Source organism: Trichomycterus rosablanca, chromosome 10 (genome assembly GCF_030014385.1).
Source record: "Trichomycterus rosablanca isolate fTriRos1 chromosome 10, fTriRos1.hap1, whole genome shotgun sequence".
Lineage (NCBI taxonomy): Eukaryota > Metazoa > Chordata > Actinopteri > Siluriformes > Trichomycteridae > Trichomycterus > Trichomycterus rosablanca.
Genome location: NC_085997.1, coordinates 35,507,434 through 35,520,469, shown reverse-complemented (window position 1 = coordinate 35,520,469; position 13,036 = coordinate 35,507,434). Strand labels below are relative to the sequence as shown.

General features: G+C 39.3%; 1 protein-coding gene across 3 annotated transcripts; it reads left to right on the top strand.

The window, feature by feature from the left end:
- Nucleotides 1-1,314: 1,314 nt before the first annotated feature.
- Nucleotides 1,315-12,954, top strand: atxn7l3b (ataxin 7 like 3b). Of its 3 annotated transcripts, none has more exons than XM_063003243.1 (8): nucleotides 1,315-1,520; nucleotides 3,799-3,894; nucleotides 4,001-4,133; nucleotides 5,590-5,761; nucleotides 9,056-9,153; nucleotides 11,009-11,031; nucleotides 11,250-11,295; nucleotides 12,129-12,954. In XM_063003243.1, exons 2-8 carry the CDS (start codon nucleotides 3,844-3,846, stop codon nucleotides 12,158-12,160), a joined length of 555 nt encoding a protein of 184 aa, XP_062859313.1. In that variant the 5' UTR covers nucleotides 1,315-1,520; nucleotides 3,799-3,843; the 3' UTR covers nucleotides 12,161-12,954. The 3 variants fall into 3 exon arrangements, 2 of the variants coding, with proteins under 2 accessions (XP_062859313.1, XP_062859312.1); XM_063003242.1 differs by having other exon boundaries at nucleotides 11,009-11,067; XR_010013861.1 differs by having other exon boundaries at nucleotides 11,009-11,295.
- Nucleotides 12,955-13,036: the final 82 nt, after the last annotated feature.

Below are 13,036 nucleotides of genomic sequence, written 5' to 3'. Positions count from 1 at the left end.
TAAATACCTGAATGAATAAATAAATGAAGAAATGAATAAACGAAAAAATGAATAAATGAATGAATAAATAAATGAATACATAAATAAATGAATACATAAATAAATAAATACATTTATACAGAAATTAATAAATAAATGAATGAATGAATAAATGAATGAATGAATGAATGAATGAATAAATACATTTATACAGAACTGAATGAATAAATAAATGAATAAATAAATGAATAAATGAATGAATTAATTAATGAACAAATACCTGAATAAGTAAATTAATTAATAAATGAAAAAATGAATAAATGAATGAATGAATTAATTAATTAATACATTTATACAGAAATAAATGAATGAATAAATGAATGAATGAATGGATGGATGGATGGATGGATAAATGAATGAATGAATAAAAAAATGAATGAATAAATGTATACATGAATGAATGAATAAATGGATGAATGAATGAATGAATAAATGGATGGATAAATGAATACATGGATGAATGAATGAATAAATGATTAAATGAATAAATGAATGAATGAATGAATGGATGGATAAATGAATAAATGAATGAATGATTAAATGAATGAATTAATAATGAATGAGTAAATGAACGAATAGATGAATGAATGAAAGAATAAATAGATTAAAGAATGAATGAATAAATAGATGAATGAATGAATAAATAGATGAATGAATGAATAAATGAAAGAATAAATGAATGAATTAATAGATTAATTAATTGATGAATAAATAAATAAATGAATAAATAAATGGATAAATAAATAAATGAATAAATAAATGGATAAATAAATAAATGAATTAATAAATAAATAAATGGATAAATAAATAAATGAATAAATAAGTGGATAAATAAATAAATGAATGAATAAATGAAAGAATAAATGAATGAATTAATAGATGAATTAATTGATGAATAAATAAATAAATGAATAAATAAATGGATAAATAAATAAATGAATAAATAAATAAATAAATAAATGAATAAATAAATAAATAAATAAATAAATAAATGAATAAATAAATGGATAAATTAATGAATGAATGAATAGATGAAGTAATTGATGAATAAATAAATAAATAAATAAATAAATAAATAAATAAATAAATGAATGAATGAATGAATGAATAGATGAATTAATTGATGAATAAATAAATAGATGGATAAATGAATGAATGAATGTTGATGTCATTCTCATCGCGCCCACGTTCAGTTCCCATGAAACCTGTTGGCTCCGCCCCCTCTGTGAATCGACCATCTCCAGCCCCGGGATCGATTACTCAGGCCTGGTGTGGATGGGGAGCAGGAGCGGATGAGATGTCGCTGTTTAAACCGGATTATTAATGCGCCGATTCGAGCTTTTAAACACAAGCTGCTCCCGGATCGGACCTGATCTGTTTTGTTTGATCTTTTACACCCTGCCGCTGGACTAAATGAGAGATAATTTACAGATTAGGAGCAGGATCGATCAGAAGAGGGGAGAGCGGCCATTCTGCAGAAGGTACAGACACGAACCCTGAGATTAAACACACTTTCTGTTACCATGTTTCAGTGTCGGCGCCTTTGATCTGTTCAAATCTGCCTTTGAAGAGGAATCAGATTGATACATTTGTTTGTAAATTCAGCTTTGATTTGAACCTTCTGGCTCTGTGGTCACGTTTTGATCATGAAAACCAGTCGGGATTTGGGCTGAAGGTTTAATGTTTGAGTTTTTTGTGTGTTTAGTACTAATATCAGAATAGTTTAACCTGCAAATGTTTATAAACTTTATCTTTGATGTTGCCGTTTACACTTTGATGTTTGAAATCTGTCTTGTCTGCAGTGTCCAGCCAGACCTTTGTAGCTCTGTGTGTGTGTGTGTCTGTGTGTCCCTTTGTTAGAGGAATGCCTCTAAACATCAGTTCTCAGGCCTGGTTATGTTATTATGTTATAGACAATTAAAAGTGTGTGATTTATTGTCCATCAGTCCTGTCCCTAACACGTCATAGCAGTGGACATTCAGTCTCATACAGTGTTTTTAGTACTTCCACTTCACCATGATGACTGCTGTACAGCTGTAAGGCCTGATTAAAAGGCTATTGCCATGTCATTCTGGTTTATGTGCTTCCTATTAGGCAAACCCAATGTCCAGAAATGTTGGGACGTTTTGTAAAACGCGATAAAATGAAGAATCTGTGATTTGTGAACTTCATTATATTTTGTAAATATGATCACAATTAGAATGTGATGCCTGCTACACACCCCAAAAAAATTGGATAGAGGTGTGTTTAGCATGATGTTCTTTCCAATTATATATAATAAATATGTTTACATTTACAGACTACAATGAAGTTGACCAGGGAAAACACTAAATCAAGAAAAAAAAAATGAGATAGAAGCGTGTTTACCCCCGTGTTCCACCAGCTTTCCTAATAATGACACTTTATGGTTTGGGAAGTGAACACAGTAATGGAAATGGGTCCATATGAGACCCTCACTGACCAGATATCGAGAACGCTTGACCAATCCCAGCACTGCAATGATACTTGACATAGCTGTGTGTGTTGTACTAGTATGAGTGTATCAGGTGCAGCAGTGTTGTTGGGTTTTGTAATCACCTCAGTGTCAATGCTGGTCGGAATATAGTTCTCCAGTAAAAAAATACAAAGCCAAGAGCACCACGTAATCAGAAACTGGAGCAGCACGGTGGACAGCACTGTCGCCTCACAGCAAGAAGGTCCGGGTCCTTTCTGTGTGGGGTTTGCATGTTCTCCTCCCACAGTACAAAGACGTGCAAATGAGGTGAATTGTAGATACAGAATTGTCCATGACTGTGTTTGATATTAAAACTTGAGCTGATGAATCTTGTGTAAGCAGTAACTACCGTTCCTGTCATTAATGTAACCAAAGTGTGTAAAACTTGACGTTAAAATCCTAATAAATGAATTATTCAGAAACCGTTTGCTAATAAGAGGCTGTGAATGAGGGAAAATAGTGCTGGTTTCAAACCGTACACCTACAGTGGCGACGAGTGATGACAGAATGTGTTCCTAATAAAAAGGCCAGTAAGTATAAACAGTAAGTATTTAAAAATCCCAACAACATTGCTGCACCTGAGGTCCTTTAGGGTTTTTTATTGATGCATTTTGAATATTTCAAGATTTTTAAGGCATTTACATTTTTGGCAGTTAGGAGACGCTTTTATCCAAAACAGTACAGTGACAGTATATTGTCTAAGCAATCGAACAGTGGCAACCTGGCAGTGGTGGGGCTTGAACCTGCAACCTTTCGATTACTAGTCCAGTAGCGTAACCGCTAGGCTACAACTGCCCATGAGGTTTCGTTTTGCATAAGATGGTTTGGGTGGTGCACAGCTAGGGCTTGTGAGGACATGGGTGCAATCCTAGCACCCAGGTCTGCATGGAGGCATTCCGCTGTGTCCTTTTGGGTTTCATCTGTGTACTCTGGGTTCCCTTCAACCGCCAAAAACTGAAATGAAGAAATTGGCCTGCTATGACGCAGCATGAACACCAACACTTACATTTTAAATTCAAATAAGGTCATTCAGACATGATCTCTCTTGATGCTTTGCAGCTCTGCTCAATATTCTGTTCTGTTATGATAAAATAATTGTATAATAGCAGTAATAAGTGAAGACTTTATTAATGCTGCACGTCCCTAACTAAACGAAAATGAGTTGAGAACCCTTTGTTTCATTAGGACCTGACTGATATGTCACTCATGATTATCAATATTGATGCTAGATTAATTTGTGTGTGTGTGTTGTGTTGCTGTCGCAGCTCTGCGCTCCAGCATGTAGACGCCTCCTCCCGCAGTCTTTGCCAATGAAAATGGAGGAGACGGCCCTGTCCTGCATGGACAACAGCAAGATGGAGGTGCGTTCAGTCTGTCTGATTCGGTGTCGGAATCCGTCCTGTTCTGTTCTCAGCAGCTCCGTTTGGTTTGTCACTAAAAGCTTGAAGTACGGTTGTTTTCTTGCAGGGCATCGCTCAGGAGATCCTCTCTGACCTGGTGGAGGATGCATGCTTGGGGCTTTGCTTTGAGGTTCACCGGGCCGTCAAGCAGGGCTACTTCTTCCTGGACGACACTGACCAGGACAGCACGAAGGACTTCGGTAACGGACACTGAACTGATGCACAAGCGCCTTGGTTTTACATTATGATATACTGTATACATTAAAATGAATACAGGACAAATATGTTACAGATTTTGGCTAATTAGCTATTCACGTAGCGAAACGGAATAGTGTGTTAGCCAAACCGAACATTATTACGCCACTAAAGTCCAGTTTTAACTGTAAACTGAGCTAATAAAAGTACCTGAAGTCAATCATCAGTCTATTTCACTACAGAGAGCTTTAACACACACCGAGGATCATGCTATGCTCTCTGTACTTCTCAACTTTCTCTTTTCTCTCTCCCAGACCGGTATCACCACAGAGATCCGAACCCAGGTCTCTGCCATGGTAGATTAGCGTATTTGACTGCTGTGCCACACAAGCTCTCTAATTAAACTTTATCCCCTTAAATCTAACAAAGATGTTTGTATTGTCTTGATTTGGATATACTTAAATCCCGTCTCAGGGTGGCACAGTGGCTCGGTGGGTAACACTGTCGCCTCACAGCAAGAAGGTCCTGGGTTCGATCCCCAGGCGGGGCGGTCCGGGTCCTTTCTGTGCGGAGTTTGCATGTTCTCCCCGTGTCTGCGTGGGTTTCCTCCGGGAGCTCCGGTTTCCTCCGGCAGTCCAAAAACATGCAGTCAAGGTTAAATGGAGATACAAAATTGCCCTATAGGTGAATGGGTGTGTGTATGTGTGTCTGAATGAATAAATCCCGTCTCACAGCTCTCGGGGTCAGGCCTCCTGGGAGTGTTGAGCAAGCAGATTGGACTGCTCCTCCACCCGAGCACCTCACTGAAATGTTCTAGCAAATATTTTAGTACCTGTGGGGCGGTACTGCTACCGGCAGGCTGAGCACCTACACGGACAGTGATTGGCTTGTTTGTAAGGTGGGTGCCGGAGAGGATTCCATATAACTGCTGCAATGATGACCTCTGCTGGCTGATCGATGGCACTTGCACAGAGACGAGGGATAATGGGATCAGGGTGTGGCTCTCCATGCACAAATCCCGCCTCTTGCGGGTGAAAAGAAGTGGTCGGCTACTGCTCACATGTCAGAGGGGATGTGTGTTAGTCAGTGGAGGTCAACATCAGTAGAGAGAAAGCATAATGCAATTGGGTAATTGGGGGAAAATTTTATATATATATATATATATATATATATATATATATATATATAAAGGTAGCTAAAAAGGTATGTAGAGAAACAGATGGACTACATTTAGTAATTGTAGAACTACAAAGTGCTTCTGTATGGTAAGTGGAGCTGATAAAATGGACAGTGAGTGTAGAAACATACATATGAAGATACATATATTTATTAGTACCTGTTACATGGTACACCGTGACTAACCAAGTTACCGTGAAAGCGTAACGAGCCTGATGGGTGTTTTTACTTTTCTGGAAATCTGTCTGTATGAGCTTGAACATGATTTCGTTTCCCTTGTGTTAGAAATCGTGGACCAGCCCGGTGTGGACATCTTCGGGCAGGTATACAACCAGTGGAAAAACAAAGAGTGCGTTTGTCCCAACTGTAGCCGGAGCATCGCCGCCTCACGCTTCGCCCCTCACCTGGAGAAGTGCCTGGGCATGGGCCGCAACAGCAGCCGAATCGCCAACCGCAGGTACGAGCACACACACCTGGTACAATTGTATAATATAACATATCGTCGCTGTCCGATAAAAAACACGTATCTCCACTTTTAGCGGTTTACACTTTTTTACGTGTTGATTGTGGGTATTAATCTCTGTCTGTCCATAGCAGCGAATATCAAAATGACCAATGAAAAGATGAAAAATCACTTTAATCTCTTTAACGAGGTTAAAACTGCTTTTCTCCTCATCCTTCCCCTCCGGTACTGATTGAGAAATGCGTAATGTTTCATCTATACAGTTTATTCAGGTTATTCAATTGCATGGTTGTAAACATGATTTATATTAATACACAGTCCATTTTACATATAAAACCGATGGACTAACGACCTGATAAAGATATACCTTCATTTCTGTGCTGAATTGTATCTAAATGTCGCCATCTGTGGTTTGTTTGCACCGTTACAGTCAGGGGAAAAAGTCTTTTATTTTTCTTAAAAAATTGGGTTTTTGGAGATAAGTGTTTTCCATCGGACAGTGACGATATATTTGTATGGTTAGCATAAAGCAGCGTAGTGTCGTGTACTCAGAGAAGAAACTTAGGGAATTTTTACTTGAAATGTCTTTCCCATGTTGGACTGAGGTACATACGTAAATACCTATATGATCCAACATGATGGAAAAAAAAGAAGAGGGATCTTCAAAAAGTTTCCACACTTTTATATTTTGGTTATAAGCGGTGAGGGTGGAGGAGGAGTAATCGGCCGTGTCTGAGAGACTGAGAGCCGCTTATAGTCCGGATTTAGCTCCATCTGATTTCCACCTTTTTGGACACTTAAAGAAGCTTTAAGGGGAAGAAGATGTTCATGTGATGATGATGTGAAAGCAGTGCTGCATCAATGGCTACAATGGCATTTTTTGTTGATGGCATTAAAAAGTTGGTACGATGCTGGAAAAATGCATCGGAAGCTGACGATGTAGAAAAGTGATGTATTCTGTTTTTGAAATTCTTAATAAATAGAGTTAAAAACAGTGCTAAAACTTTTTGAAGAACCCTCACACAGTAATTATGTACAGAATTAGCTTTAACTGGTGTGGGTTTACATTAGAATGTCTAGACATAAAGAAAAAGACTTACAGTGGGGTCAAAAAGTATTTAGTCAGCCACTGATTGTGCAGGTTCTCCTACTTAGAAAGATGAGAGAGGTCTGTAATTTTCATCATAGCTACACTTCAACTATGAGAGACAAAATGAGAAAAAAAAATCCAGGAAATTACATTGTAGGATTTTTAAAGAATTTATTTGTAAATTATGGTGGAAAATAAGTATTTGGTCAATAACAAACAAGCAAGATTTCTGGCTCTCACAGACCTGTAACTTCTTCTTTAAGAAGCTCTTCTGTCCTCCACTCGTTACCTGTATTAATGGCACCTGTTTGACCTTGTTATCTGTATAAAAGACACCTGTCCACAGCCTCAAACAGTCAGACTCCAAACTCAACCATGGCCAAGACCAAAGAGCTGTCAAAGGACACCAGGAAGAAAATTGTAGACCTGCACCAGGCTGGGAAGAGTGAATCTACAATAGGCAATCAGGTTGGTGTGAATAAATCAACTGTGGGAACAATTGTAAGAAAATGGAAGACATACAAGACCATTGATAATCTCCCTTGGGGTCAAGATCTCATCCCGTGGGGTCAAAATGATCATGAGAACGGTGAGCAAAAATCCCAGAACTACACGGAGGGACCTGATGAATGACCTGCAGAGAGCTGGGACCAAAGTAACAAAGGCTACCATCAGTAACACACTACGCCGAGAGGGACTCAAATCCTGCAGTGCCAGGCGTGTCCCCCTGCTTAAGCCAGTACATGTCCAGGCCCGTCTGAAGTTTGCCAGAGAGCATATGGATGATCCAGAAGAGGATTGGGAGAATATCATGTGGTCAGATGAAACCAAAATGGAACTTTTTGGTAAAAACTCAACTCGTCGTGTTTGGAGGAAGAAGAAGAACCCAAGAACACCATACCTACTGTGAAGCATGGGGGTGGAAACATCATGCTTTGGGGCTGTTTTTCTGCAAAGGGGACAGGACGACTGATCCGTGTTAAGGGAAGAATGAACGGGGCCATGTATCGTGAGATTTTAAGCCAAAACCTCCTTCCATCAGTGAGAGCATTGAAGATGGAACGTGGCTGGGTCTTCCAGCATGACAATGATCCCAAACACACCGCTCGGGCAACGAAGGAGTGGCTCCGTAAAAAGCATTTCAAGGTAATGGAGTGGCCTAGCCAGTCTCCAGACCTCAACCCCATAGAAAATTTGTGGAGGGAGTTGAAAGTCCGTGTTGCCCAGCGACAGCCCCAAAACATCACTGCTCTAGAGGAGATCTGCATGGAGGAATGGGCCAAAATACCAGCTACAGTGTGTGCAAACCTGGTGAAGACTTACAGGAAACGTTTGACCTCTGTCATTGCCAACAAAGGTTATGTTACAAAGTATTGAGTTGAACTTTTGTTATTGACCAAATACTTATTTTCCACCATAAAATTCTTTAAAAATCCTACAATGTGATTTCCTGGATTTTTTTTTTCTCATTTTGTCTCTCATAGTTGAAGTGTACCTATGATGAAAATTACAGACCTCTCTCATCTTTCTAAGTAGGAGAACCTGCACAATCAGTGGCTGACTAAATACTTTTTCGCCCCACTGTAAATAAAAAAGGGATTTGAAAGAAAAATGCAAATGTTAAAATCAGCTGTTGAGAGGCGCTCAGATGGCGCAGCGGTAAAACACACTAGCACACCAGAGCTAACATTTCAAACTCATCCAGCAGACTGGACGCCTACATGAACAACGATTGGCTGCTGTTTATAAAGGATAGGAGCTGGATAGGGACCTCGTAACTGATGCAATTATGACCCCTGCTGGCTGATTAATGGCGCCTGCACAGAGTCGAGGAATAATGCGTTGATCGGGGTGTGGGTCTCCGTGCACAAGGCTGATCCGCATATAAACTCGCCTCATGCCGGTGAAAAGATGCAGTCGGCTACTGCACACGTGTCGGAGGGGGCAGTGTCAGTCTCGCTCTCCTCAGTCAGGGCGGGAATCGGCATCAGTGGAAAGGAAGCATAACGCAATTGGGTAATTAGATGCGCTAAAAAGTCGGGAGAAAAAGGGAGAAAATGTATAAACGAAATATATATAAAAGACAGCTGTTTTTATTTCTTGCTACACTATAAATGAAGTGTTCACAGCTGATTTAATCAAGTGCTTTGCTGTTGCATGTTTCTCATTTCTCATGCTTCCTCTTTCGCACCATTCAGAATAGCCAGCGGCAACAACACAAACAAATCGGAGAGCGATCAGGAGGATAACGATGACGTTAATGATAACGACTGGTCCTACGGTGCAGAAAAGAAAGGTGAGTGTTGTGTCTGTAGTTCCCCTGTGCGTGTTAATGCTGTTCCTGCTTGGGCACATATACACCAATCAGGCATAACATTATGACCACCTTCCTAATATTGTGTTGGTCCCCCTTTTGCTGCCAAAACAGCCCTGCAACTGTGATGCCCTGTGTATTCTGACACCTTTCTATCAGAACCAGCATTAACTTCTTCAGCAGTTTGAGCTACAGTAGCTCGTCTGTTGGATCGGACCACACGGACCAGCCTTCGCTCCCCACGTGCATCAGTGAGCCTTGGCCGCCCATGACCCTGTCGCCGGTTTACCACTGTTCCTTTCCTGGACCACTTTTGATAGATACTGACCACTGCACACTGGGACACACCCCACAAGAGCTGCAGTTTTGGAGATGCTCTGACCCAGTCGTCTAGCCGTCACAATTTGGTCCTCGTCAAACTCGCTCAAATCCTCACACTCGCCCATTTTTCCTGCTTCTAACATCAAGTCACACATAATTCGCACACACAGCGACTTCAGACTTGAAACGACTCGGACTCGTTTCAAATTACTCTGACTCGACTCCTGACTCACCAAAAAATGACTCGTAAACAATAAGAGTCCTTAGCGTCAGCATGTGTTAACATTAGTTACGTGTGACAATTATATGTATATTTAATTTTTATTATTATAAATATTCTGCTCTCTAATAACGCTCTGGCCGTCTTAACCCGCAATGCACGCAATGGGTAAATGTTCCAGCCAGCTTCCGGCGTAGTGATGAAGCGTCGCTCTCTACTCCCTACACAGTTTAAAGTTCACTTCATTTGAACATTTTCGTTACCTTTGAATTGGAATCTCACTTAAAATGGTGGAATACCCTACGTAGTGCACTTCACTGGAACAACTGGTGTGAATGGAACGCTCCTACAGAATTGGCGCTAATTGTTGGAATAACCGCTTTCTGAACCAATCAGACCATCTGACTGTAATTTTTAGTAAGAAGTGCTGTTATTTGCATTTATTCAGTTTGTGTCACACAGATGATGTGTCAGTGAAACGCTTGATCTGCTTTCTAACGAGTTCCTGTTTTACTTCACAACCGGGAAAAGTTTGGAGGTTTTTAATTATAAGCACATTTACAAAATAACGGATTCTGTTCCTAATGGGACACACGCTTATAAATGTAATAGCATCTGGAGGAACAGAAGCTAAGGTAAGCAGTGGTTATGATTTTGGCCGCTGTGCCATGATTTATCGAGCGCTTTTGTTTTGCAATGAAAACAAATTGTATCCGTTTAAGCTTTTAACTGGTACCTTCTTGTTACGGAAATTACATTCATTTGCACAATGTCTAGGAAAGTAAAGGCACGAAGTAAAACGGCAAAATACAATCGCTAATCTGTTGTTTTTTTATCTGAATTTACAGATTATTTGTTTATTTCTACACTACATTTCCAATATATGTTTTGTGTTTATTATATTGACTCTTGACTTGACTCGGACTCTAGCCTAAAGACTCGTGACTTGACTCGGACTCTAGCCTAAAGACTCGTGACTTGACTCAGACTTGTATTTTGTGACTTGTGAACACCTTTGCTACAAAAAGTTTGGGATTTACTCATACTGAGGTGAACAGAACCAAGACCACAATCCTAAACAGGAAGATTTAGAATATACAGACTCATTGTATGTGGTTCAACTGTTTCTATTATATGAGTTATAGGTGGTACTTGGACTGGTTGGCTTAATCAGTGTTGTTACTTGATCTAAACAGTTTGTGAACCACTGGCGTTTAGTGTCCTGCAATTAATGGTACAATTTCTTGGATGAATTATACATGTTATTTATATTGGATTTTTTTTTTTTTGTTGCAGCCAAGAAGAGAAAAGCAGATAAGGTACTTTTACATTCATTGAAACAACCGATCAATTTGGTGAGTTTTTTTCTCTTTGCAGTAATGATCAAATATTTTTTTAAATATATTTTAAATGAAAGGAACACCCTAGCATCATTAGTGTAGCATATAACAGATTTCCCCCTCTGTTCTAACTACCTAAAAACTTAAAATAACTGAAGAAAAGATGTAAAAATACTTTTGTTTTTCTTTATTTGCAGAATCCAAATTCACCCAGAAGATCCAAAACGTTAAAACATAAAAACGGTAAGAACAGCTGTAGTTAAACTGGTGCTACCTCTCGTAAATATGCGACTCTTGAGTTTGGGTCTTGGATGTGCCTCGTGTCTGGCCAGGCACTCAACAGATATACTTGGGCGTGGCTGAGGCTTTCCGTAAGAAAGATGCATCTGGCGGCATCCTTCGTGTCGAAGGAGTTTACAGGGAATTGAGCATGCACAAACTGGGTGCAAAGAGGGAGAACATTTCAGTCTTGCTCTTTATAGTAGGATATACATTATTGACGCTCTAATTAATCATAAATAATACATTCTGCTATCAGAATTGCAGATTTTTTTTAAAAAGGGTGGAATTTATTGTTTCGTTGATACCAGAAGTTACCATCCAGGTCCTGATGCACCAAAGCATCACCACAGTAACCACCAGCATGTTGAACCAGATTCTGATTGTGTGATGAAAGACAAAAGCAGCATTTCATCACAAAAACAACAGATGAGATTTGATGTTTAGTTTCGAGACGTCTGCTGTTTGCCAGGAATCTTTTGTGATTCTTAGATTAGTTGTTAATGAGCCCTTGGAGAAACTGAACATGCTTGTATCTGCTAGTCCTATGTGGCCTGAATACAAACACTTAATTATTATATTTTAATAACATCTTCATCATTGCTGCCCATCAGTGCGTGTGAATATTTAATGCAATATTATGTAAATTATGCCTAAAGTAAAACATCAGATGTGAAAACAATCTCAGTTGATACAACTTGAACATTTCAGCATCGATTAGCATCTAATTATTAAAGAGTTGATTGAAGTGTTTGGGAATTTTCTTTGAAAGCCAAAGATGTATCTTCGTCCTTCAGCTTCGCTGGATCATAAGCAGCGCCCGGAGTGATGGTGTCGCTCGGAGACAGGTTTCCATGGTAACGCCGTCAAGGGCTACCCACCACATCGTCTGGTTCACCTTGAGAGTGGAACGAGGAACGCGGGAGCTCTGCCAGTCAACAGAAGCAGTGTCCATGATCGCTCAGTTTACAAATGTGTTCTGTGTGTATATATATTTTTTTATTATTTCTTCATGATATTTTTTTTTTGTGGGGGGGAGCAGGGAGGTGGTATTTGCACAGTTATTCAGTGTCTTACGGATCATTTGCATCTTCATATCAGAACCCAACGTTCAATAGAAAGCTTTCAGGTAAGAAGCATCATGACTTTCACTCCAGTTCAGGATCCTGTTCGGATGTTCGAGGTTCAGTTTTTCGCATGGCTGACAGAAGAGTAACGAGCCACTAAGGCGAACAAGAAGGAATAAAAATGATCAATCGTTATGCTGCTTTTTTATCAGACATATTTTGTGTGAAACCAAGATGGTGCATCAAAAAAAAACTGTACTACACTTTGTGCTTTGACGACAAGTAATTATGCTCACATATCGCCGAAAAAAGGACTATTTCGGATAAACATGGAAACTTGAAAGACCTACATATTGCTCTTAGGAGAATCATCAAATTCTCTCTTTTTTGTTTATTTTTTCTCATCTCTGTACTAGATGTTTACAGTGTAAAGAAATAATGTGTTTTCACTGTGTTGTAACTACACATTTTTGACTAGGTGGGAAAAATGCTGCTATGCTGGCCATGAGCCACATGCTAATTAGCATGTCACACAAAATAAATGATTTCAACTCTGCAGTGTTTGCATCATATTATTGTCTAATTATTATGTTTCGCGCCCTGGCCATTAGTTTTGGAGGGTTTTATTTTTATATTTC